General features: G+C 37.7%; 1 protein-coding gene across 1 annotated transcript in view; it reads right to left on the reverse strand.

Annotated features, from left to right (window-relative positions):
- Window positions 1-23,665, reverse strand: part of GADL1 (glutamate decarboxylase like 1) — a 219,772-nt gene that overhangs the window by 46,006 nt on the left and 150,101 nt on the right. Inside the window, exons 13-14 of the mRNA XM_037519952.2 lie at window positions 17,179-17,230; window positions 7,304-7,393 (exon numbers count right to left, since the gene is read on the reverse strand). Of these exons, the coding sequence (XP_037375849.1) occupies window positions 7,304-7,393; window positions 17,179-17,230 (142 nt within the window). The remainder of the gene's footprint in view (window positions 1-7,303; window positions 7,394-17,178; window positions 17,231-23,665) is intronic.

Raw genomic sequence — 23,665 nt, forward strand, 5'->3', positions numbered from 1 at the left:
CAAGGAGGAGGAACCAGAAAAATTAAGGGAGAAGCACAGGGTAACAGGATAATGTTGTTAAATACTGGGGTAGACCAGAATATCCTGATCCCATTCAATTTCCAATTAAGATGAAAAGTGAATTCTGCAGTATTTAATTCCTGAGAATAACGTAAACAGTTTTTTCAATAAAGGAAGAGTAAAAAATATCCCTAAATGTAATGGGGCTATTTAGTTATCCCAACCTGTGTCTGTGCAGCAGTCTGAGTCAGTAAAACATAAATATCACATTCTTCGTTGGGTTTCTTAACAATTGAAAAGTGAGGGGGAAAAAAAAGCAAATGTATCTTTCTCAACTCTAAGCAATTACTTTCCACTCCACCAAAAAATGTCAGTTGCATTCCATTAGAATGGAAAATGTCCCCAGAAACCTCACCATTAAATTCTCACATTGTCCAGTGCTTATTTCTTTTTATGGGTTACTTACCATCTGAAATGTATTCTTAAGCACTTTCTTATTTGCATTGTGTGACAAAAATGCAAGACCAATCCCGAGGGCTGTGCTAACTGCCTGAAATGGGTAATGAAAGGCTGGTCTAGCAAAGGCGCAGATACCATCATCCATCTCTCCCTGGCTTTGCTGCCTGATCCCAGATTTGACAAGAGGTAGAATATTTATATAGTGGGTAGCTATTATGCGACCTTGCACAGGCTTAATAAACTATGAATAAATAGAAAATGACCTGAGGCTAAAAGGAGATGCTGCAGGTGATGTTTTGCGGGGCTATGGCTTAAAGACCCTGTCTTTCCTCTTTTCTTAATTAGGTTGTGGCACAATTTCATGGGCGACCCTATAACCTGCCCTGTGCCTGCTGCTCTGTCTCCCCTCCCATCACTGCCCCTTTGTTTCCCTGTGGTCTCCCAATCATTGCCTTCTTTCTTCACCTCTCTGTCATCACGCTGTAATTCTTCCTGGAATCCACTGCTTTATAGTTGTCCCCTGACTGGCATCCACTTATTGTTCAAGGCTCAGAGTAGTGTCACACACACTGGGATAGATTTCCTTTCTTTCTGCTTTCACTGCAAACAGAGTTCATGTCCATCCAAGCACCTCCTAGTTACACTGTGATTATCTCTGTGCTCATTTGTCTCCCTACAAGCGAGCTTCTCAAGGGCAGGGACCAAGTCTTTTTGATGTATCTCCAGTGCACAGCACAGTGAGCACTCAGTAAATGTTGGTTGCTTGCCTGACAGGGGAGTTTGCCTTTTCTTCTACAGGGCAAATAGAAGGGCTATCACCTTGAAAAAGTGTTGAAACTCTCATTGATTTCCCCCTGGAGGGAGGGAGGGAGTGTCAGGTGGAAGCTTTTACTAACCAGGGCCATGGCGGTAACTGTGCTTTGAGGGAGAAGATACCAAGGTGGAGGGTCACCTGGCTTTGATGGCACCGACCCATTGTGAACTCTCAGTCTACATGTCATGGCCACAGAATCCCCAGGGGAGCTTCCACTGGTTCACTTCAATATACTCTTTATGTTCCTTCGGGGGAGGTGGGATCAAAGCATGTTGACTCATGAGACTGATATCTGGGTCCAAGGCAGGACTTTAACTGGCAGGACCATGCTAAGAGAGGTGCAGGTGAGACACAAGCAGTCCCTGCACCCTGAGGCTTCTCACTCTGGATGATTAGCCCTCACCAGATGTGTGCAAAAGACACTTTCAAGAACATTTTGTCCAATGATCAGATGAAACCCACTGCTGACCTCTCTTTTCTTTTTTATCACGTAAGTCCCTTGGGCTTAAGATGCAGGGTCTTTGTTGGTGAGAAAACAGAAAGTCTCCACTCATAAAGGATACCAGATTTAGACTTTAAACATTATATCCAAGTGAGGTGATACAGTCACAGATATGCCCTGGCAGAGTTAAAAGGAGAAGCTATTCATCACACAACTCTAATCTTGAGTCCCATTACCAGGTTATATTTTCTGAAGTGAACTGTGAATGAGAACTTCTAATAAATTCCATAATTATCTCACAATAGCACAATTATTTTAAATTTGTGTGTATCCCAAGAATGTTAATATGTTGACTGCTAGCAATGCTTACAACTCTTTGGCATGTCATTATTTTTTGATATACTAGGATTGACCCCTCTGGATCTTTAAGAGACTCCTGCAAGTACAGACTTATTTATAGTATTGAGAGATAAAGGACAGTGAATCTATTTCATCAAAAGGGTAAATGCAACAGACAGTAGGGAGGAGAAGAACCACACGCAACCTAGCAACTCTCCAGAGAAAAAGCACACCACAAAAAGAAAACCAGCCCCCAGATGGCAACGACAGTAACTTGGAAGAACTTCTGAGCCTTCCAGAAAGAGAATTTAAAATTGCCGTGATTAAAAAACTGACAGAAGTCATAAAGGAAAACAATGATAAGGGAAAAATAATCAACGATCAGAAGAATGAAATTGAGTCCCTAAAGAGGGAAGTAAAAGAAATGCAGGAGATCAAAGAATTAGTGGAAGAACTAAAGAATTCTGGGAAAAGCAATGAAAGCAGAATTGATGAAATGGAAGAACGAATAAGTGCTCTTGAAGACACAGAAATAAAAAGAACCAAAACAGAAAAGGAAAGAGAAGTACGAAGGAAAAAGAATGAAGAAAGACTTCGGGAACTATCTGACTCCATGAGGAAAGGAAATATAAGAGTTATAGGAATACCAGAAGGAGAGGAGAGAGAAGTAGGAACAGAGAAAATATTCAAAGAGATAATTGAAGAGAACTTCCCAAATGTGAAGAAGGAGCTGAAAATTGATATACAAGAAGCAAGAAGAACACCAAACTTCCACGACGAAAGAAAAAATACAGCAAGACACATAATAGTAAAGCTCCCAAGAATCCAGGACAAGGAAAAAATAATGAAGCTGGCAAGAGGGAAGAAACAGATAACATTCAAAGGAAAGCCAATCAGGCTGACATCAGACTTCTCCGAAGAAACACTACGGGCAAGGAGAGAGTGGAGGGACATAGTCAACAGACTCCAAGAAAACAGATGCCAACCAAGAATACTCTATCCCGCAAAGCTCTCCTTCCTCTTTGAAGAAAGAATATGGACCTTCCCAGACAAACAGAAACTCCGGAATTTCATTGCAACTAAACCCCCACTCCAAAAAATACTACAAGGAGTCCTAAATCCAGAACCTCAGAGGGACGAATAACAATGAAAGAAGGCCAAAAAAAAAAAGTTATTAAAAGAATAAATAAATAAAATCAAAGGAAAGACAAACACAATGGCAAATACAGATGTTAACATATCAATATTAACTCTAAATGTAAATGGACTAAACTCTTCAATAAAAAGACACAGAGTTGCAGCCTGGATTAAGAAACAAAACCCAACCTTTTGCTGTCTCCAGGAAACACATTTAGCTACAAAAGATAAAAATAGGCTCAAAGTCAAAGGATGGAAAACAATCCTACAAGCAAATGGGCCAAAAAAGAAAGCAGGAACAGCTATACTTATATCAGATAAAACAGATTTCAAACTCAAAAAGATAAAAAGAGACCCCAATGGTCACTACATTATGATCAAGGGGACAATACTTCAAGAAGAAATAACACTCATTAACATATACTCACCAAACGAAGGAGCACCAAAATATATCAGACAACTGTTGTCTTCTCTGAAAACAGACATCAGAGAAAACACATACGTAGTGGGAGACTTCAACACACCACTATCAACAATGGATAGATCAACAAGACAAAAATAAGTAAAGAAACCAAAGCTCTAAATAAGGACCTAGAGCAATTGGGCTTAACAGACATCTATAGAACACTAAACCCCAAAAAAACGGAGTACACATTTTTCTCAAGCGCACACGGATCATTCTCCAGGATCGATCACATACTGGGGCACAAGACAAACATCAACAGATACACCAAGATTGAAATCATACCAACCATCTTTTCTGACCATGAAGGCATCAAACTAGAACTAAACCATAAAAAGAAGGCAAGGAACTTTCCTACCTCATGGAGATTAAAAACCACACTACTGGAAGACCACTGGACTAATGAGGAGATCAAAGAAGAAATTAAAAAATTTTTGAATTGAACGACAAGGAGGACACCAATATCCTAAATGTATGGGATGCAGCAAAAGCAGTAATAAGAGGAAAATATATAGCAATAGAAGCTCACATCAAGAAACAAGAAAGAACTCAAAGAAACAACCTAATCTCGAAGCTCAAAGATCTAGAAAAAGAACAACAAAAAAACCCCAAAACCAGTAGAAGAAAAGAAATAATAAAACCAAAGCAGAAATAAATGAATTGAAACTAAAAAACAATCCAAAGATCAATGAAACCAAGAGCTGGTTCTTTGAAAAAATCAATAAAATAGACAAACCCCTAGCCAGGCTCACAAAGGAAAAAGGGAGAAAGCACAAATAAACAGGATCATCAATGAAAGAGAGAAATCACAACGGACACAGCAGAAATCAAAAGAATAATCAGTAACTACTATGAACAGTTATATGGAAATAAGTTTAATAATCTAGAGGAGATGGACAAATTCCTACAACTCTACAATCACCCAAAGCTAGATAAAGAAGAAATAGAACACCTAAACAGACCAATTACAATTAGCGAAATTGAAATGGTAATCAAAAACCTCCCCAAAAACAAAAGCCCAGGACCTGATGGATTTACAAATGAATTCTACCAAACATTCAGAGACGAATTAGTGCCTATCCTTCACAAACTCTTCCAAAAAATTGAGAAGGAAGGGACAATACCAAACACATTCTATGAAGCCAACATTACACTAATACCAAAACCGAACAAGGACAACACTAAAAAGGAAAACTACAGGCCAATCTCCCTAATGAACACTGATGCAAAAATCCTCAATAAAATTTTAGCCATCAGAATCCAACAATGTATCCATAAGATAATTCACCACGACCAAGTAGGATTCATTCCAGGGGCACAAGGATGGTTTAACATCCGAAAATCAATCAACGTTATCCAACACATCAACAAAAAGAAATATAAAAACCATATGATAATATCAATAGATGCTGAGAAAGCTTTCGACAAAGTGCAACACCCATTCATGATAAAATCCCTTGAAATTCTTGGGATACAAGGAACATACCTCAACATCATAAAGGCCATCTATGACAAGCCAACAGCCAGCATCATTCTCAATGGTGAAAAGCTGAAAGCAATTCCATTAAGATCTGGAACAAGACAAGGATGTCCACTCTCACCACTGCTTTTCAATATAATACTGGAAGTCCTAGCCAGGGCAATAAGACAAGAGAAAGACATCCAAGGAATCCAAATAGGAAAAGAAGAAGTCAAACTATCACTATTTGCAGACGATATGATATTATACATAGAGAACCCCAAAAACTCCACAGAAAAGCTAATTCAACTCATCAATCAGTTCAGTAAAGTGGCAGGATACAAAATCAACACGCAAAAGTCAGTAGCCTTCCTATACACAAACAATAAATCTGAAGAAGAAGAAATAAAAAAAACATCCCTTTTGTTATTGAAACAAAAAAAATCAAATATTTGGGAATAAATCTAACAAAAGAGATAAAGGACCTATACAAAGAAAACTATAAAACACTGTTAAAAGAAATAGAAGAAGACACAAAGAAATGGAGAGACATCCCCTGCTCGTGGATTGGAAGAATAAACATTATTAAAATGGCCATCCTTCCAAAAGCAATATACAGATTCAATGCTATTCCAATCAAAATTTCAATGTCATTCTTCAAAGAAATAGAACAATTATTGATGAAATTCATATGGAATCACAAAAAACCCCGAATAGCCAAAGCTCTCCTGAAAAAAAAAGAAGGGAATGGAGGCATTACACTCCCAGACTTCAAACTATACTACAAAGCCATAATCATCAAAACTGCATGGTATTGGAACAAGAACAGACATACAGACCAATGGAATCGAATAGAAAATCCAGAAATAAATCCACAGATTTATGGTCAACTAATCTTTGACAAAGGAGCAAAGACTATGCATTGGAGCAAAGAAAGTTTGTTCAATAAATGGTGCTGGGAAAACTGGGTCGCTACATGCAAAAGAATGAAGCTTGACCACTACCTCACACCATACACAAAAATCAACTCAAAATGGATTAAAGAACTAGACATAAGACCTGAAACCATAAAATATATAGAAGGAAATATAGGCGAAACACTACGTGATCTGCACATCAAAGACATCTTTACATACACATCACCCAAAGCAGTGATAGTGAAGGCAAAGATAAACAGCTGGGACTACATCAAATTAAAGAGCTTCTGCACAGCAAAAGAGACAATAACAAAAACAAAGAGAAACCCCACCAACTGGGAGAACATTTTTGCACCCAACACTAATGATAAAGGACTGATCACAAAAATCTGCAAAGAGCTGATGAGACTCAGCAACAACAAAGAAAATAATCCAGTCAAAAAATGGGCAGAAGAGCTAAAAAGAAACTTCTCTGAAGAGGAAATGCAAATGGCCAACAGGCATATGAAAAAATGTTCAACATCACTTGCCATCAGGGAAATGCAAATCAAAACTACCATGAGATACCATCTTACACCAGTGAGAATGGCACATATTAAAAAAACTAGCAACAACAAATGCTGGCGAGGGTGTGGAGAAAAAGGAACTCTTCTGCACTGTTGGTGGGAGTGCAAACTGGTCCAACCACTGTGGAGAGCTGTGTGGAGATTTCTGGACCTACTAAACATAGAGCTTCCATATGATCCAGCAATTCCACTCCTAGGTATTTACCCAAAGGACACAGAAACATCCATTCCAAAGAACACCTGCACCCCTATGTTTATAGCAGCACTGTTTACAATAGCTAAGCTTTGGAAACAACCCAAATGCCCAAAAATAGATGACTGGATCAAGAAGATGTGGTACATATATACCATGGAATATTACTCAGCATTCAAAAAAGATAAACACATGCAATTTGCAGCAACATGGATGGCGCTGGAAGGGATCATGCTCAGCGAAATAAGCCAAAAAGAAAAAGAAAAATACCGGATGGTCTCACTCATAGCAGGAATCTAGAAAACTTAAATAAGGGACCAGGAAAATGAATAACTATAAGAAAGTGAAAATCAAAATCAACAAAAAACTATGAACCAGAGACACTTTTAGGGGGCGGGGGCGGGAGGGGAGGATTGGGGTCAGAATGGGGGGCTGCAATTGTATGGGGAATATAACAATAAAATTATAAAAAAAAAAAAAAAAAAAGGGTAAATGCAATTTCTTTGTTACTTACCAAATTAAGTTTTGCCCAGAACTCAGGTCCTTCTTCCATCTTTCTGAGGCTTGGTGGAATGTACCAAAAGCAAATATTGGCATATTCAGGCTGGGGATTAAGAAAATTTAAAAATTGTTTTATTAACCTGATATTAGAATGCAATTAAACTCTTAGGTATAGTCTTTAAGATCCATCCTATTTGTATTACTTTGATAAGAAATCAGAATCTGACAAAGTAGACATCCATTCAGCTTTATTTTTGGTAAGTCTATTGGGAAATATTGTTCTCAATTGGGTATATCTAGAGGGCACTCTTCCCTCTGGGTAAGGGATGAGTACAAAATCAGGAAAATAATAATAATAATAATAATAATAATAATAATAATAATGATGATGCCTGGGCTGATTCAACTCCGCACCTATCATCATTCAGTGCCTGACACACATATGTCCAGAGATGCCCTACTTCTTCTCTCTTCAACTCTGATCCTTAAGTTATTTCGTATACCACTATATCCTTACAGCTTTCCTTTACTGCTTAGAGGAGCCAAAATTAGCTTCTATTACCTGCGATACTCGACAAATGCAAAATCCCAGATTATCTTTTAACTGATAGCACATGATATTCTTGAGATTTACTAGCCCTGCCATGATCCACACCAATACTTGGGGAAAAAAAAAAAAAAGATCCCCTGGACTCCCAGCTCTCAAATATCAGTAAGACGTGACTCAGCAATAGGACTTGTTCAAAACATAGATTCTCAGTTCCTATTCTTGGAATTCATAGAGTCTGATAAAGTTCATCATAAAAAATGTTAATGAAGTTACATTTTAAGAGGCAGCAGGGGTGATTCTGAAAGGGAAAGTGTGTGGTGCTTGTTTGAGAAACTCTGATCTAACACAGCCATAACTTAGTCATATGTTCTTCCATCAGACATGATTTGATTAATCATGGGATAATATTCTAGAACAGGCTTTAGCCTAGCCATCGCCACACAGACAAGGGGATCTTTTCTACCACACCTTCCATCTTCACTGGACAAAAATGTGCAATGAAGGGAGGGAGTGTGTATGGAGTCCCATGTCAAAGAAAATCACAAGACTTACATTCACTGTCTAGGTGATTTGAAACATTATATTAGGAGTTGACAAATCAGACACAGAATTGTAGGAAAGATTATGGGCCATGCCATTCTACTCAGCACCTCCCTCACCTGACTCTTCACACTGATGTATTTTTTTTAAAGATGTCTTCTTTTTATTTATTTTTTTTAATTTTTGTGTAGAAGAAATGGGGTATGGGCTAGAGGTACAGGGGGTGAGAGGACTCACCAGAGACAGAGTGGGAAGCATATCATGTGGATCTACTGAAATACACTGCTGAGGGGAGTAGCGGGTGAGATAGGAGAGGTCTGCTGTGCCATGTGGGTTAGCTCTTTGGCCAGGGATTAACTCAGGCTGTAGCCGTGATGGCACTAAGACTTAACCCCTAGGCCACCAGGGAGTCCCGCACTGATGGCATTTGAAATGACTTCAATTTTATTACCAAAATCCAGTTTGTTGGTGTTTACCAATGTCATAACAGTTCTGCATAACTGTTCAAGTTATGTTCTAGCATAGGGATAAAGTTTCAAAGTATTTCAGAAGGAAAAAATAGCTAGCTTCTCATGTCTTATAATCAAAACTGGTATGATACGGAGTTCTAACTTTAATGGATTTTAAATCATACAGGAATACCCAGAAACATTCCCAGCTCAACAAGATATGTTTTTGTTCTGCTCATCCTTTCACCCATTAAATTTCTAACATGCTTATTTATAGGTTTGACAAAAAATAAAAAGAGTTACAAATCTTCAAAACTGAGTCATTCAAAATGGTGTTCCATGTCATGCAGCTTTATTCCCACGAACATTAATCATGATACTATAATAGACATTACAAACCTATACAATTTATGCTTGGATTTCCGATTAATAATTGATTTTGTTTCTCTACTATAAAAGGTACTGGCAGGCCTCCCTGGGGGCGCAAGGGGTTAAGCGCCGCACTATGAAGCAATCTGCAGCCTCTGCAGCACGGGTTCGATCCCCAGCCAGCCAGAGGGAAACCCACATGGCACAGCAGACCTCTCCTGTCTCATCCGCTGCTCCCCTCAGCAGTGTATTTCAGTCAATCTGCCTGTTCTGTTCCCTACTGTCTCTGGTGAAACCTCTCACCACCACCCGCACCCCCCACCAGCATCTCTGGCCTATACCCAGCTCTTGTATGCATAAATAAATAAATCTTAAAAAAATAAGAAAATAAAAGGTACTGGCTTTTTCATATTATTTGATTATTTAATGGGAATAAAGCTTCTCAAATAAAAGAACTATGATTAGAACATAGAAGAAAAATAGTTATGATCTGTCACAAGATTCTGGGAATTCATGTCTTTATATCAAAAATTATTTTTCTAGGTATCATTTATGCCACTTGATTTATTGCCTCTCAGCTCCAAATCCACACTTTCTTGGTGTTCTGCAATAATAGAGGTGAACTCTGAATAGTTCTCCTTGGCATCTGGTCCAATCTCAGACTTTGTCAGCAGAGGGCGCTGGAGGGACATTGAGAAGGAAGAGCATCTCTTGGTTCCTGTGTGCTCAACTCCTGGGTCATGAAGTTCATGTGCCTCTTTTCTGGAGCATTAGTGACAGCAGGAAGTGGCCCCCAAAATGCCCCCCAAGAGCACCCCTTTGGGTGACTTCAAAGCTGACTGGGACCAGGTAGGCAGTCATAGTGGCTTTTTCTAGCACTCTTTTCAGGCAGTTTTATGGGGGAGTGTTGCCTCTGGCTTCTCTGGCACCCTTGTGGGTGTTCCAAAGCTTCGTCCTGCCCCCAGCACTCCAGTGGTGGATTTCCAGAGAATTCCTCACACCAGTGAGATTTCTGAGTGCACCTCTCCTACCCAGTAAGTTACATTGTTCCCTCTGCAGCCAAGCCTGGTGCTCAGCCCTGGGAGACATGGACTCTTGCTTTTGTGCTCTGAATTCTAGCTGTGGTGGTTTGTCTCTATAGCTGCTATTCCTCAGTTTTTTCTACAGTTCTCTTTTTCGCCCAGGAGGTAATCCCCATGTCTCCAATGCTCTGCTAATAATTTTTTATACTGTGCGTTTCCACTTTAAATTACTGTGCAGTTTTTATCTACTTATTGGACCCTGACTAAATACACCATTAAGTCAGTTATTCCTTTTCACTTGCATGGCAACATTATAAATCATTTTGCATTAGTTTTTATTTGCTGCCCGATCTCCTCTATATTTTATGAGAGTACTTAGACCTTTAGAGTCACCTTTTAAATTTACTTCCTTTAGTAAATTTCTATCAGAATATTTTAGAAGTAACATATCTGTGATTCCTTTTGTCCAGACTCTTCTAGAATGGGTGGGGTCAGTACCCCTGAAAATTTGGGATATCCACTTGACACTTCATTAGAGGAAATTTTATGCTCCATTTGGGAAAATACTTTTGTTACAGTCATTTCCAAAATTAATATAAATTATTAAAGGATGGGAAAACATCTCTTTGAATATTCACAAAGACTATATTTGAATTTTTCTTCTCTCTTTATCTCTGTAGTTTGTATTTAATATGATGACTTTCTTTAAGAGGTTACAAAGCAGTAATGCATAATTTCAGAGCAGAAACATTCATGTGCCACTCAATTCCCTACTTAAATGAAAGCCCGACCACTTGAAGATCTTAGGAACACATTCAGTGTATGTTCTCTAACATCATAACATAACTGGGAGGCATAAAAAGATTTCCAAGTATCTACAGCAGACAAATAATAGTGAAGAGCATAAAAAAAAAAACATAGCAGTAATGTCATTGTCATAATCCTTAGAAACTCAAGAGAGAAGCACAGAAGCAAAAAAGATGCATGTACACTATCCTGATGTCCAAATATGAAAAAATAGATATATCCCAAGAAAGAAAATTAGTGTTTTGATGTCAATTCCACGAAGGAATACTAAACAAATGGGAAAAAAGATCTCCTGGGAAAAAAGTCAGTTGTTACCAAGATGGAATCATTTTCATTATCTAAAACTGAGTCTTGTCACAAAAAAAAATTCATCTCTTTCACTTACAGTGTCATTAGATCACAATGATAGTAGTAAACAAAGCTAGCACTCTATATTTTAATAAGTATAAATGTAGAATCTAGCACATAGATTGAAACAATCAATCATGCAAATATAAAATGGAGAAAGGGGACAATAGTGGATTTTAATTGACTTTATGCTCATAAGTTTTAAATATCTAATTAAAGTATGGAAAAATCTCGACAGTAGCACTGAGTAGCAAAAACAGCCTGAGTTTGGAGTCACATGAATGTGATTTGAATGCCAACTTCACCAGGTTTTTGCTTGGATAAGTGTCAAATTCTCTAAACTTCAGCTTCCTAATCTATAAAATCAAGATGCTATTGTGTGTCCCACAGGAGTTGATTTGACAAGTGAAGATTATTTTCAATATTTAGGGCCATATCTAGCAGGTACTCCATTAGCATAATGGCTATTATTTGGGGTTATATTGGTAGAAAGAGATGTCCTTTTCAAGTTGATGAATAGCCCCATTAAAATTTGTACTAGGAGAGATACATGACTATGTTAATATTTGCATACACAGTTGAAGGGGGACATTAAAAACTACAGCATGTCTAAAGAATGGCAATCAAAATGATCCATTTAATAGGAAGAATTTTGTATGTTCTAGATATTGAACCAGGCATTAGGATGAGAAAAATGACTCGCACTATCTGCATATCTTCAGTACCTCAGAGACTAGTAATGGAGTTAGGTACAGGCACTTAAGCAGCAATGGAATGAGCATTACAAAAGAAATTTCTCATAATCCGAGAAACATTCCTGGCAAAAAATAGCGCAAATGTAAAATTTAATGTATTGAGGGGCGTGGCAAATACTTGGACTGAATAGAAGACAGGCTGTACTGAAGGGAGGTGAAGCTGGGATTGGAGTTTGGGAGTCATTTCATGACGAGCTTCCTCAGATGTCATGCTTGGGAGTTTGGACTTGATCCCAGAGGCAATGTGGAGTCACTGGAAAGTTCCAATCTAGAGACAGGTTTCATTTTATAAATGTCAGTGTAGCTGTAGTTTGGAGAGTGAGCTGGTAAAGTCCAAGATAAAATAGGGGATGGGTAAGAAGACAGTGCCAACCTCAGGAGTGACAGTAGCCTGAACTAGGAGCAGCTGCGGCAGTGGAACAGAGTAAGTACCCAACACACATTTGAAGGACAGAAAGGGAGATGACTATAAAGACAACATCAAGCCATTTGTTTGGATAGATCCTCGGTCTAAATAGCAAAAAATGAATGTAGAATTTTGATTAGGAAAATGACTACACTTCAGCTTTGGAAATGTTGAATTGGAGGTGCCTTTGGCAGTCTAATTGAAAATTTTAAGATAAAGCTATATACAAAGGACAACTCAGGGATGGAAAAGTATATTGAGAACTATAATGATAACAAAGGTCTAGATAAGGATAAAACATTTTTGGAAGAGTATATGGACACAGTCAAGGGCCAAAGACACTTAAGGGGATATCCAGATGACAAGAACTTCCTATATAGACTGAGAATGACTTGGGAGAGCAAGTCAAACAAACCAAGGCAGGGGAGACCGTCAAGCGGGATAGAGGCGATACAGCCTAAAATGTCGCACACATCCACAGAAATTAAAGAATGTGCATTGGATTCAGTAACTAGAAGGTTGCTGTGATCTAATAAAACTATATAAGAAGATAACTATACATTGCAAGATGCTTGATACTAATAGCAGGCATTATTAGTTTTAGAATAAAAATTATTAGAGTTCCCTGGAAGAAGAAGAAACCGTGACTTCTCCGGCAAAGGATGTGTGCAGGCACATGCAGGCACCGATTCTTTCAAGAGAGGTTTCCAGCACGGAGCAGGAAGCTAACTAGGTGTCCTTGAAGATTCTTTATAACTCAGAAAGTCTATGAATCCTAAATAATTCTTCCTAATGTGGAACTCAGAAGGAGAAAAACAAAAAGTGAATAATTAGGACTCTCCCAAGAGATCAAAATAAAATATGTGAATGATAGTAAAAGAATGAATGCACCTCTAGGAAAGCATCTATTAGATCTTAGATCTAACACCAAAAAATAAAGATATGATTTTCAGGGGCCTATGAATAATGCAGAATTCATTTGAAATGATAACTTTCAATCATCTTCAAGAAGATATACATTATTTTTGTTTTTTCCAGGATAAGATATTCCAGTCCTGGGTACTCCATCTTGTGTTCATTTACTGTTTTTAGGGTTCCACTTAACACTCTCGTTGCTATCTCAAAACAGCGAGAAAAAGTTAAATACATATTATGACTTTGGTTTTTCCTCAACTGAAAAACTTTGTAACCTCCCAGACCTAGACTCCAAGTGAACTTTTCTTGGCGATCCTCTTAAGTATGCATTAGGGTTATATTTAATTAATCCAAAGAAAGTACTTGGTACCAAATTGGCACTTACAATGTAAAATTCAAGGTCTGAATGGACCTTGTTTCTCCAAATGGAATAGGAAAAAAAAGAGGCAAAAGCAGAATACATGTAATACTCCTTGTAAGTAGGAAATCTGGAATAGAATTTAGGAAGAAGCCACTTTCAGGGGCCTCCTTGGTGGTGCAGGCGGTTGAGCTCAGCTCTATGAAGCTGTCTGCAGCCTCTGCAGCATGGGTTCCACCCCGGCTGGCTGGTGAGAATCCCACATGGTGAGCAGACCTCTCCTGCCGTGCCCGCTGCTCCCCTCAGCAGTGTACTTCGTCAGTCTGCCTGTTCTGTTCCCTGCTCTGTCTCTGGTGAATCCTTTCACCCTCCTACACATCTGGCCTGTACCCAAGTTCTTGTATAAATAAAATAAATCTTAAAAAAAAAAAAAGAAGAAGCCTTCACTGATCTTGCACCAGCTGTCTCCTGCAAATGTAATACCCAGGGCAGAAGGCCTAACGATCAAAACCTATCTTAACTTTCATTACGAGTATGTGAGTATTTGCAATTCCCTAAAAATGATGGTAAACCTTTCTCCCTGACTCATTTTTTAAGACTTTAGGAAGAATGCATAAATAATTTTTAATTGGTTCATATTTTTTCTCATCACTTTTCCTCTCAGCTCTATCAGAAGAAAGTACAATTCTGGGGTATATAGCACATCGCTAAACACTATAATTCTCATAATCAGAGAAATGAGGGTGGTAATTCTAATTTAAGAATAAAAAGATGTAACTCATCCTCAATAAAATAAAGATGATGACTCAAACTCAAGTCAATCACATAGCTGTTTTTCCCCCTCTACCTGCTTAAGTATGCATCTCTAAAAAATAGACATTTTTAACATAATCATTATGCCATTAGCATGCCTAACAAAATTATCAATAATTCCCTAGTATCATCCAATTACCAGGTCATATTAGAAATTTCCCAGTTGTTTCAAAATTCACGTTTTACCATTGGTTATTCAAACTAGGATTCCAACAGTTCTATATGTTACATTTGGTTGTGATGCCTCTTAAGTCTCTTGCAACCTAAAACGATTGTTAGCATTTCCTCCTTTATTTTTTCTTCATGCCACCAATTTGTTGGAGAAACCAGGTCAGCTATCCAGTAGAATATTCCACATTCTAAATTTGTCTTCTTGTTTCCCTGTAGTGTTACCAAAAAAGCACTTAAATATGAATTCTTCTGCTACCTTTGCAAGGTCTTAAAATCCTTAGTTTTCAGGAACTTTGGATTCTTAGGCCCTGTAAACCAGATGCCTCTTTTGTGGTGGAGACTGGCCGGGACTGCCTGGAGCGGTCTCCTGATGTCATCTGAGGACCACCAGCATGTCTCACTGGGACCATTGCAGCAGCCTCCCAATTGGCCCCGTTTACTCTTTTCCTTTTTTTTTTAAGATTTATTTATTTATTTATTTATACAAGCACTGGGTACAGTCAGAAGCACGGGAGGGTGAGATAATTTACCAGAGCCTGAGTGGGGAGCAGAACAGGCAGACTGACGAAATACACTGCTGAGGGGAGCAGTGGGCAGCAGGAGAGGTCTGCGCGCCATGTGGGACCCTCACCCAGTGGCCGGGGATCGAACCAGCGCTGCAGAAGCTGCGGGCAGCTTCGCAATCCAGCGCTCAACTGCTGCACCACCGGGGAGGCCCACCATTTACTCTTTTCTTGTCATCCCTTCCATCCTGCCCCCCATTCCTCTGTTCTCCTAGCATCCAAAATGGTATATTAAAATGGAAGTCAGACAAAGGAATAATAAACCCTTAGACATCTGATAGCAAAACTGAAGCAACCTGAAGGGGAGGGTGGAGGTGGGGAGTGGGAAAAGCAGGGGTTCAGTGGAATGTGGTGGAGGATTATTGGGGTGCTGGTGCAGTCATGGTGTGCAAACATATATTTGTAGAGGTTTGAACATTACATCCCCTAAGTGGATGCAATGATGTAAACCAACTTTACCTCAATAGACATAAATAGAAAAAAAGCTTTTGAACAATGGAAGTCAGATTCCTTTGTGCTTAAAACTTTTCCAGTAACCACACTTGGGATAAAAGCCAAAGGTCTTACCATAACCTACCTAACTCCACCTGATCTGTTCTCTGCCACTTCTCTGACCATCGCCTACTACACCCTCCCTTGTTTAATACACCTTAGTACACCTTTTGGCTCCTTAAACACATAGAACTCATTTCCACTTTAAGACTTTGCAGATGTTTATTGCTGCTACTTAGAGTGTCTTCACCTGAGACACCTGCATGGCATGATGTTTACTGTCATTCTGGTCTCAGCTCAGAGATAGCCTCGGCGGGCGTTGCCCTGACCATTCAAACCAAATAAGCCCTCCTCTATCCACACGTCCATTTAAGCATTTCATTCACTTTATTACCATTATAGTTCTTGCCACATCTGCAACTGCAATTGTTTGTCTACTAGATTATCCCTATGGGTTTCATAAGACTTATCACTATCTTATGTTTCCTGTATATTAATTTCCTTGTTTATTATATATCATTTTCCATTTAAATGTAAGCACCAGGAGAGTAGATAATTTCACCATCTTGTATCTCCAGTGCCTAGAACTGTGTCTGGTATATAGCAATTGCTCAGTAAATTTTCTGAATTAAAGCAATGCCACAAATTAGCCAGATTGCTTCTGTACAGTATAGATTACTAGACTGCAATCTCTAAGTCATTTTTACATGATGTTAGAAATTGGTATAAAGTATATACTATAAGATTTAAGAAAACCTCACACTTTATACTTCTTAAAAACCAGAATTATAAAATATTCCTCATATTTTTAGTAATAGATTTTAGGGGGAAAAATTCTATCTTTGCAATTTTATTTCTTATATATGCACATAGTCCAACAACAAAATGACTTATTTTCCCATTGCTCCAAAGCTAATATGCTCTGATTATTTTATAAAAAGAGAAAACTGTATGCATTATTGTTCATTCACTTAATTGATTTTTCACATGCAGGCACCACTATAACACAGTTGAATATTTGCAGTACAATCATCATGCAATTTATATATCAAGATAGAGGTCATAATTTATTCAGTATTATCCTTGGTAATTATTATTGAGCACTTTAATTTTCAATACTTAAAGGCAAGTGTGTTCTCTGTGAACCCAACAAAGGAAAAATACTCACTAATAGAGTAAATTAACATAATGGACTCTATGAATTAAGCTAATGACTTGTTTCTAAGTCTGTAACACAAAAAAACCAATGAAATATAACAGATTAAAAAAAACACCATTTTCATCACTGTTGACTGAAAAAAATCAGTAGCGCAATTTCACAATCACTTACTTCCATCAGCAACTTGAATCCTTCTCTTTTCTTGATTTCTTCTACTAGGTACCTAAAAATGAGAGTCACAATAGTTTTTAAAATCTTCAATCTAAAAAATTCCATAAGCATGACTGATGTATGATAACATTGTTATTTCTGATGCAGAGATAAAGCTAAAGTACAAGGCTTAGAAATAAGTAAGGATACAGGTATGGAATTAAACAGATACTCCTGAACTTACTTGCAATCTTCTGGAATAAACAAAGATACACTGTTCTCATGATATGATGCTTATCTCACATATTAGCATCAGACTTTAACCTAAAGTGAAAAGCCACATAGAGTATTTTGGATATACACTTCTGACCATGTAAGTATTACATTCATATTCTAGATAGGTAGTTAGCACAGATGCTTCCCTTAGCTAGCTGGCTTGGAAGAAAAAAGTTTTCAGTGTATATTCCTACTTTGTAAGTTCATTTAAGATCAACATTTTCCCCAAGGCCTGAACAAAGGGAAAGAAGACTAGGTAGTGGTATTTTGTTAAAAAATAAGTGGATTGCAGCCATTGAAATAATGTCTATGAAGTCATCTCAAATGCCAGGGAAAAGAGAATTAGAACACCATAAGCAAAGGGCACAGATCCCGTGAGATATGGAATATGAATGAAAAAAGACTAAAATGACACTGAGAACATGAAATAAATTAACACTGACACCTCTCCCCTGGGCTTTTTCCCCCGTATATAAAAAAGAAGCCTTTTGAAATGGTTAGCCTTGAAAGCTATGATTTGACTATGAACCTGCAAAGTTCATAATACTTGTGCCTGTATTTCAATTTAGGGGTTAAATGTAAGGAAATGATCAGAGGCACTGACAAAATTGTACCTGTCAGGGTGTTTATTGTGAATTTATATTATAGAAGAAAGAATGAAAGGAAGGAAGGAGAGAGGTCACATCCAACAATGAGGACTGGCTCTGAAATCTATGGTTCAGTTATTATGGTATCACCATATGCAATATGATCACATTACTAAATATATTCCATTAATACTTAAGGACAACAAAAAGCTATTTTTCTTGGGCCTCTATTCCTTTTTACATAAGGCTGCAGTGAAACAACCTGTTTTTCTAATCCTGGAAGGTTGTTACAATAAATTATATAAAATCATAACAAAAATTATAAAATATAGAAACTGTGGTAGTGGCAAGTTATTATTACAACGTTCATTTGCTAAAGGTCATGCTAGAATATAGACCAGTTTATGAGATGCAGTTAAAGGTCATGCTAGAATATAGACCAGTTTATGAGATGCAGTTACTTTTTCCCCAAGTTTATTTCTTTAACTTTTCATTTATGATTAAATATTGGTGTTAGCAAATTATGATTAAATATTGGTGTTAGCAAAGTACTCCCCAAAAGTGGATGGATCAGGAAGATATTTTATATATATATATATATATATATATATATACACATACACATACATATATATACACACACACCCCCAATGGAATAGTACTCAGCTAAAAAAAACGATTCTCTTTTATTTTGTTTATCTTGGAATTAGAAGAGATGAGATTATACTAAACAAAGTAAGTCAGAAGAAGAAAGACAAATGCCAAATGGTGTCAGTTACATGTGGAATATAGAGAAACCAAACAAAGGGTCAAGCAAAGCCAAATCAATAACAAACCCCAGAAATATGATTGCAGAACTGCGGCTACCTGGCCGGCCTTCAGACTTATTCCTCCTACTATTACATACTATTCTGGCAAAAAAGAACCCTTTGGACATACAGCAAGATGGGGAGGGGAGAGGACATGTTAGGAAGGGAGCACAACAGACTATAGTGGAGGACTGTGGATTCTTTGGTGGTGAGTGTGGAGCAATAAAACACCTGAAAGGGGAAATCCTGTATCGCTAACTCATGAACAACATCGTAAGCCGACATCAACTCAATTTAAAAAAAATTGTAAAAAAGAAAGCAAAAGTAACCCCTATTTACATGAATATATGTGCATGGATTAGCACATAGAAGATTAATAAATAGATACTATGTAACAAGGGAGGGAGAATTAGGATGCAGTGGGGGAGGGATTATTAACTCTATATCTCTGCAAAGTTTTATATAGTTCCTTTTGAAAAGGAACTTAATTAAAAAATGTAAACTCCAAACAAAATACATATTATAATCTATACTTATGCAATGAAAACTTTGTGAATGATACTTTTTCTCCCCTTTGCAAGCACAGATATATAGGTAATCCGCTAACTCGAAAGCCTTGCCATGATGCCATCATGAAGAGGCCTATGCTAATCCTGACACCCCAGGCTATGAAACAGCTTCCCATATCCAGGAATCCCAGGAATTACTCTAGAATATTCTCGTTATAAACTAATCAACTTTGTGACTCTAGGCAAAGTCCTTGGCCTCCCCTACCCTGCCTCACACATGTAACGAAGGAGCTGAACTAGAATAGTAAAATCCTTCCCTAACAGGTTATGACTGTACAAAATTAAGATGCACTCTAAATTGTATCAATTTAAAATATCTAATAAACTAGCTAAAGCTGCTCCTGAGAGAAAAACTAAAAGAGAACTGAATCATTTCAGTGAAAACTCTTTTTGCCAACTATGTGGACCTGGGCTTTGCATCAGGATCAATGTCTTTGCTAGAGCTAATTCCAGGGCCCATGAAGTCCAGCTGAGTTGAGGGTAGAGGTGAGTTGAGTGAGGAATTGCTATGACAAAAGTAATAAAAAGTCAACACTAGAGTTCCCAAACTATGCCCTGTGATATACCCGATTGATAGTTGTCCCACGTAAAAGGCTCCACTGTCAAATAAATTTGAGCAATGCTGGGCATATCAAATAGATGGCTTTTGTCTACAATTGGAAGTGTACCTGATTTAATTCATAAGGACATTTATTGACTGGTCGGATGTTTCTAGTGTCACCAAGAACCAGATATTTTCTAGCAGTCTGACAAGCTTTCACAGGTGGCTGCTACAGCTCCATACATCACATCTTTGTACGGCAACAGTGTCCCCAGAAAGAAAAGGGGAACTGTAGCAGAAGTATGTTCTCTTCATTTATATGTATTCAGGTAACTATATATTTTCCCAGATGCCTTCAGGGTATTCTCCCTGTATCTTTATGATTGAAACTGAGGCATATATTTACCTCTAAACGAATTGTTGGCAAAAGAGATTGATTTAGATCAATGTTTCCAGCTGGAATATTGTTACCAAAAGAAAATTAAGGTTCTGTTGGCAAGAAAAAAAGAGCAAAGAATTATTGGGTGAACAGTCTGCACAATGGTAAAGTCACATTAAAATGTTTCTATATTGCAGACTTCCTGATTTTTTAATGTGCTGGTGAACACCGAACTTCCAAGAGAGGAATAATATAGTAGTTAGAATTTCTCAAATGTATTTGACCACATAGACATTTTTTGGAAGAACATCCTATTAAGATCTTCTGGAAGTCTGTTATCCCCCAGAGTGTAGTTTTAGAAACGCTAGTAGAAGTGCCTCTTTTGTAGGGTATCTCATCTTCTTAAATAAATGCTTGAATGGAATGAGTTTGGGACAGATAATTCAAATAAGGTTTGAGTCACTTCTGCCTACATTCATAGGAATGATTTATTCCTCACAACTTTTCTTTAAATATGTGGAAGCAGCCTAAAGATAAAATACATTTAACAAAACTATTCATATCTGATTCAAGTCAGGAAAAAAAAAGATGTACATTGAGTTTTTAAACACCATACAGGAACGACAGGCAACCAAAAGGTAATTGGGTTCAAAAAGCAACACTGACTTCCTAAAACTAATCACCATCCTTTTCCCACTAAGTTTAGCAAAAAGAGAGAAGAGGGAAAAAAAATACGCATTAGCAAGCATTTTGACAAACCCTACTGGGTAAAAAGTACTCATTAAGATTCTTACTTGATTTTGCAACATTCATTGATAATCTTGCTCTAAAACACTTCCCCTTTCTTTGCTTATAAATGTGCATACAACATTAGAGAGCCTCAATTGTTATGTGAATTCACTGAATATTTTTTTGCATTTCACTTATCCTTTTGCAGAACATGCTTTCCTTTCTGGAAGTAGCCTTTCCCTCCCTTTCTCAATTCACCAGCCACTTAAAGTTCCCCTGGAGCAGACCACATATCTCTTCCAGTCTCATCTCCTCATTTGAAATTTCTTCTCATGCACAGAGCCTCCCAGATCACCCGAGACAGATCACCTGAGATTTTTTTTCCATCCGCTTTCTGTATGCTCTGCATATATTAGGACATATTGCATGGCTCGTGTGATTCATCACAGACACCTACATGCTACATTCCACTGCCACTGAAACTTTAAAAAAGATTATTATTATCAGAAGAAATGAAATGTTGGCCCTTCCATAGTATCCTAGAGTGTCTCCCTCTCTTCATCTAGAGACATACACTGGCACAAACGTGCCATTGTGTAACTGCTCACCTTTTCCATATTGATAACAATAAATCCCTCAGTATCCAAGCAAGTCGATGAAATGAATTCCACTGGAGAGATTACAGAGATTGTGTGTCAAGGGAATAAATAAATGATGCACAGGAGACTTAACAAAGTAGCAGAATGGGAGTTCCTGAGCTGTTTGTTGTTGTAGAAAAGACTTATGCACATGAATCTTCTAGACTGGCTTTAAAAATTACCCCTTAGTGAATATCCACTTAAGCTGTCTTAACAAAGTCCTAGAGGGTGCCCTAGGCAGCAGGCAACACTGGGTTTTTGTCAAAAGTTTCCACTTTGCTAGGCAGATCCTGGAGATGCACAATCAGCTTCCTTGTGCTGGAGGTGGTGGTGGCAAATCTCAGCCCTTTGGGTTTCAATTATACTTAATAATCACATGTTGCTTTAGATTCCTGATATCACTCGTTTTCAAACAACTACCGGAGAAAGCCAATTTTTAATCATTAATATTTCTTCAGAGAAATGTTCTCTCATCAATTGGAATGACAAGGGTCAAATGAAAATTAGGAAAAGCCTGAGTGATCTTCTAGGCACTAATTTTTTCTTTCTTGTTGAATTTTTGACAACTCATAAAATAGGAATAATTGTCCTCTTTAAAATGTCTGCACTTGCTTTCCCAGAGGAAGAGGGAGCGAGCTGTCTCCTCAGGAGAACGGCAAATCATTGGTTCTTCAATCTGGACCTTAAGTCTTAAGGTCAATGTACACATTTTAAAACTAAGCTTCATTTGGATTCAGGAACATAGGAATATTGTTTCTAGGCAAATGGCACAAGCCTTACCACAATATGTTAGGGGAAATAAATTGCACAGATTTTCCAGTACTTACCAGACCTGAGCTGACCTAGGGTCTAGGAAAATGGCAATCTCAGCTATATCAGGCTGCTGATAATAGACATACCCCCAAACAGTAACAATTCTCTTGGGCACCTTTACTTTGCTTAAGTTGTTATCTGCAGAAGGGAATACTATATTTCTTGGAAACAAAACAGTGCTACTCTGACTTAGAAATTATGCCAGATTGAGCCTTCTGTCCATGGATGAGAATCATTTTGATTAGGTAAATTCTAAAGCAAGTGGATCAGTAGGCTTGATGGGAAATGGTATTTTAACCCTCACTACTCTGTTTACAACTGATTATGCTAATTCCATAATCAGTGGTGTTCTCCAGCTAGACTCTACTGATTAGTGAGAGCCAATCGTTAAATATTCGGGAATTTTACAAAATGCAAGTCTTGGTAGCTTGCAATTCCCCACAGTGGGAGTATTTGCACCATGGAGATCAGCAGACATTACAACTTGGGGCATTTTTTCCCCTCCTGAGATCCAGTTTACCAGTATGCCACAGCCCATGAACTTGGGTAAATAGAATAGACCTCCAAATTAAGGAAATAATATCTTAAAGAGCAAAACCAGAAAACGATAAGCCAACTGAAAGAAAAAAAAAAATCATGAATAGTAAAACCATTATTTTTCTAACTTAATATAATTCTTAATCCTAGAGAAACTTTCCCCAAATTTATAATTTCACATTCTTCTCAAGTGATATGGCAGAAAGGACTTTGCCCTTCTGTTTGACATTGAGAGTGGGAGAAGAGGGTGACTTTTGCTCACCCCAGGAATACAGAGCTGGATATCAAGAATGTGAAAAGTTAAGGCAAGGAAGCTATTATGAGTAACAGCATGAAAGAGGAAAGATTGTTTTTCAAATATTTAAATATAGGTCACAGACTCTGCAGTGATGCTCACTGAAATGTTAATTCAATTCAATTCAACTTGACAAACATTTACAAACAATAAGTGTTTGTTGAATTGAATTGAAATGTTAACATTTATCCTCCTGTGATATTTCTCTGCAAAAATTAGAAAGTATCCTTAGACTATAAATTAAATTCCATCTTGAGATGAATGTTAACTTTACAATGAACACAATCATCAAATATTTATATCTAGTCTTATTTCTAGACACCTGTCATTGAATT

Source organism: Talpa occidentalis, unplaced genomic scaffold, assembly GCF_014898055.3.
Source record: "Talpa occidentalis isolate TD23 unplaced genomic scaffold, MPIMG_talOcc4v2.1 talOcc4.10, whole genome shotgun sequence".
NCBI lineage: Eukaryota > Metazoa > Chordata > Mammalia > Eulipotyphla > Talpidae > Talpa > Talpa occidentalis.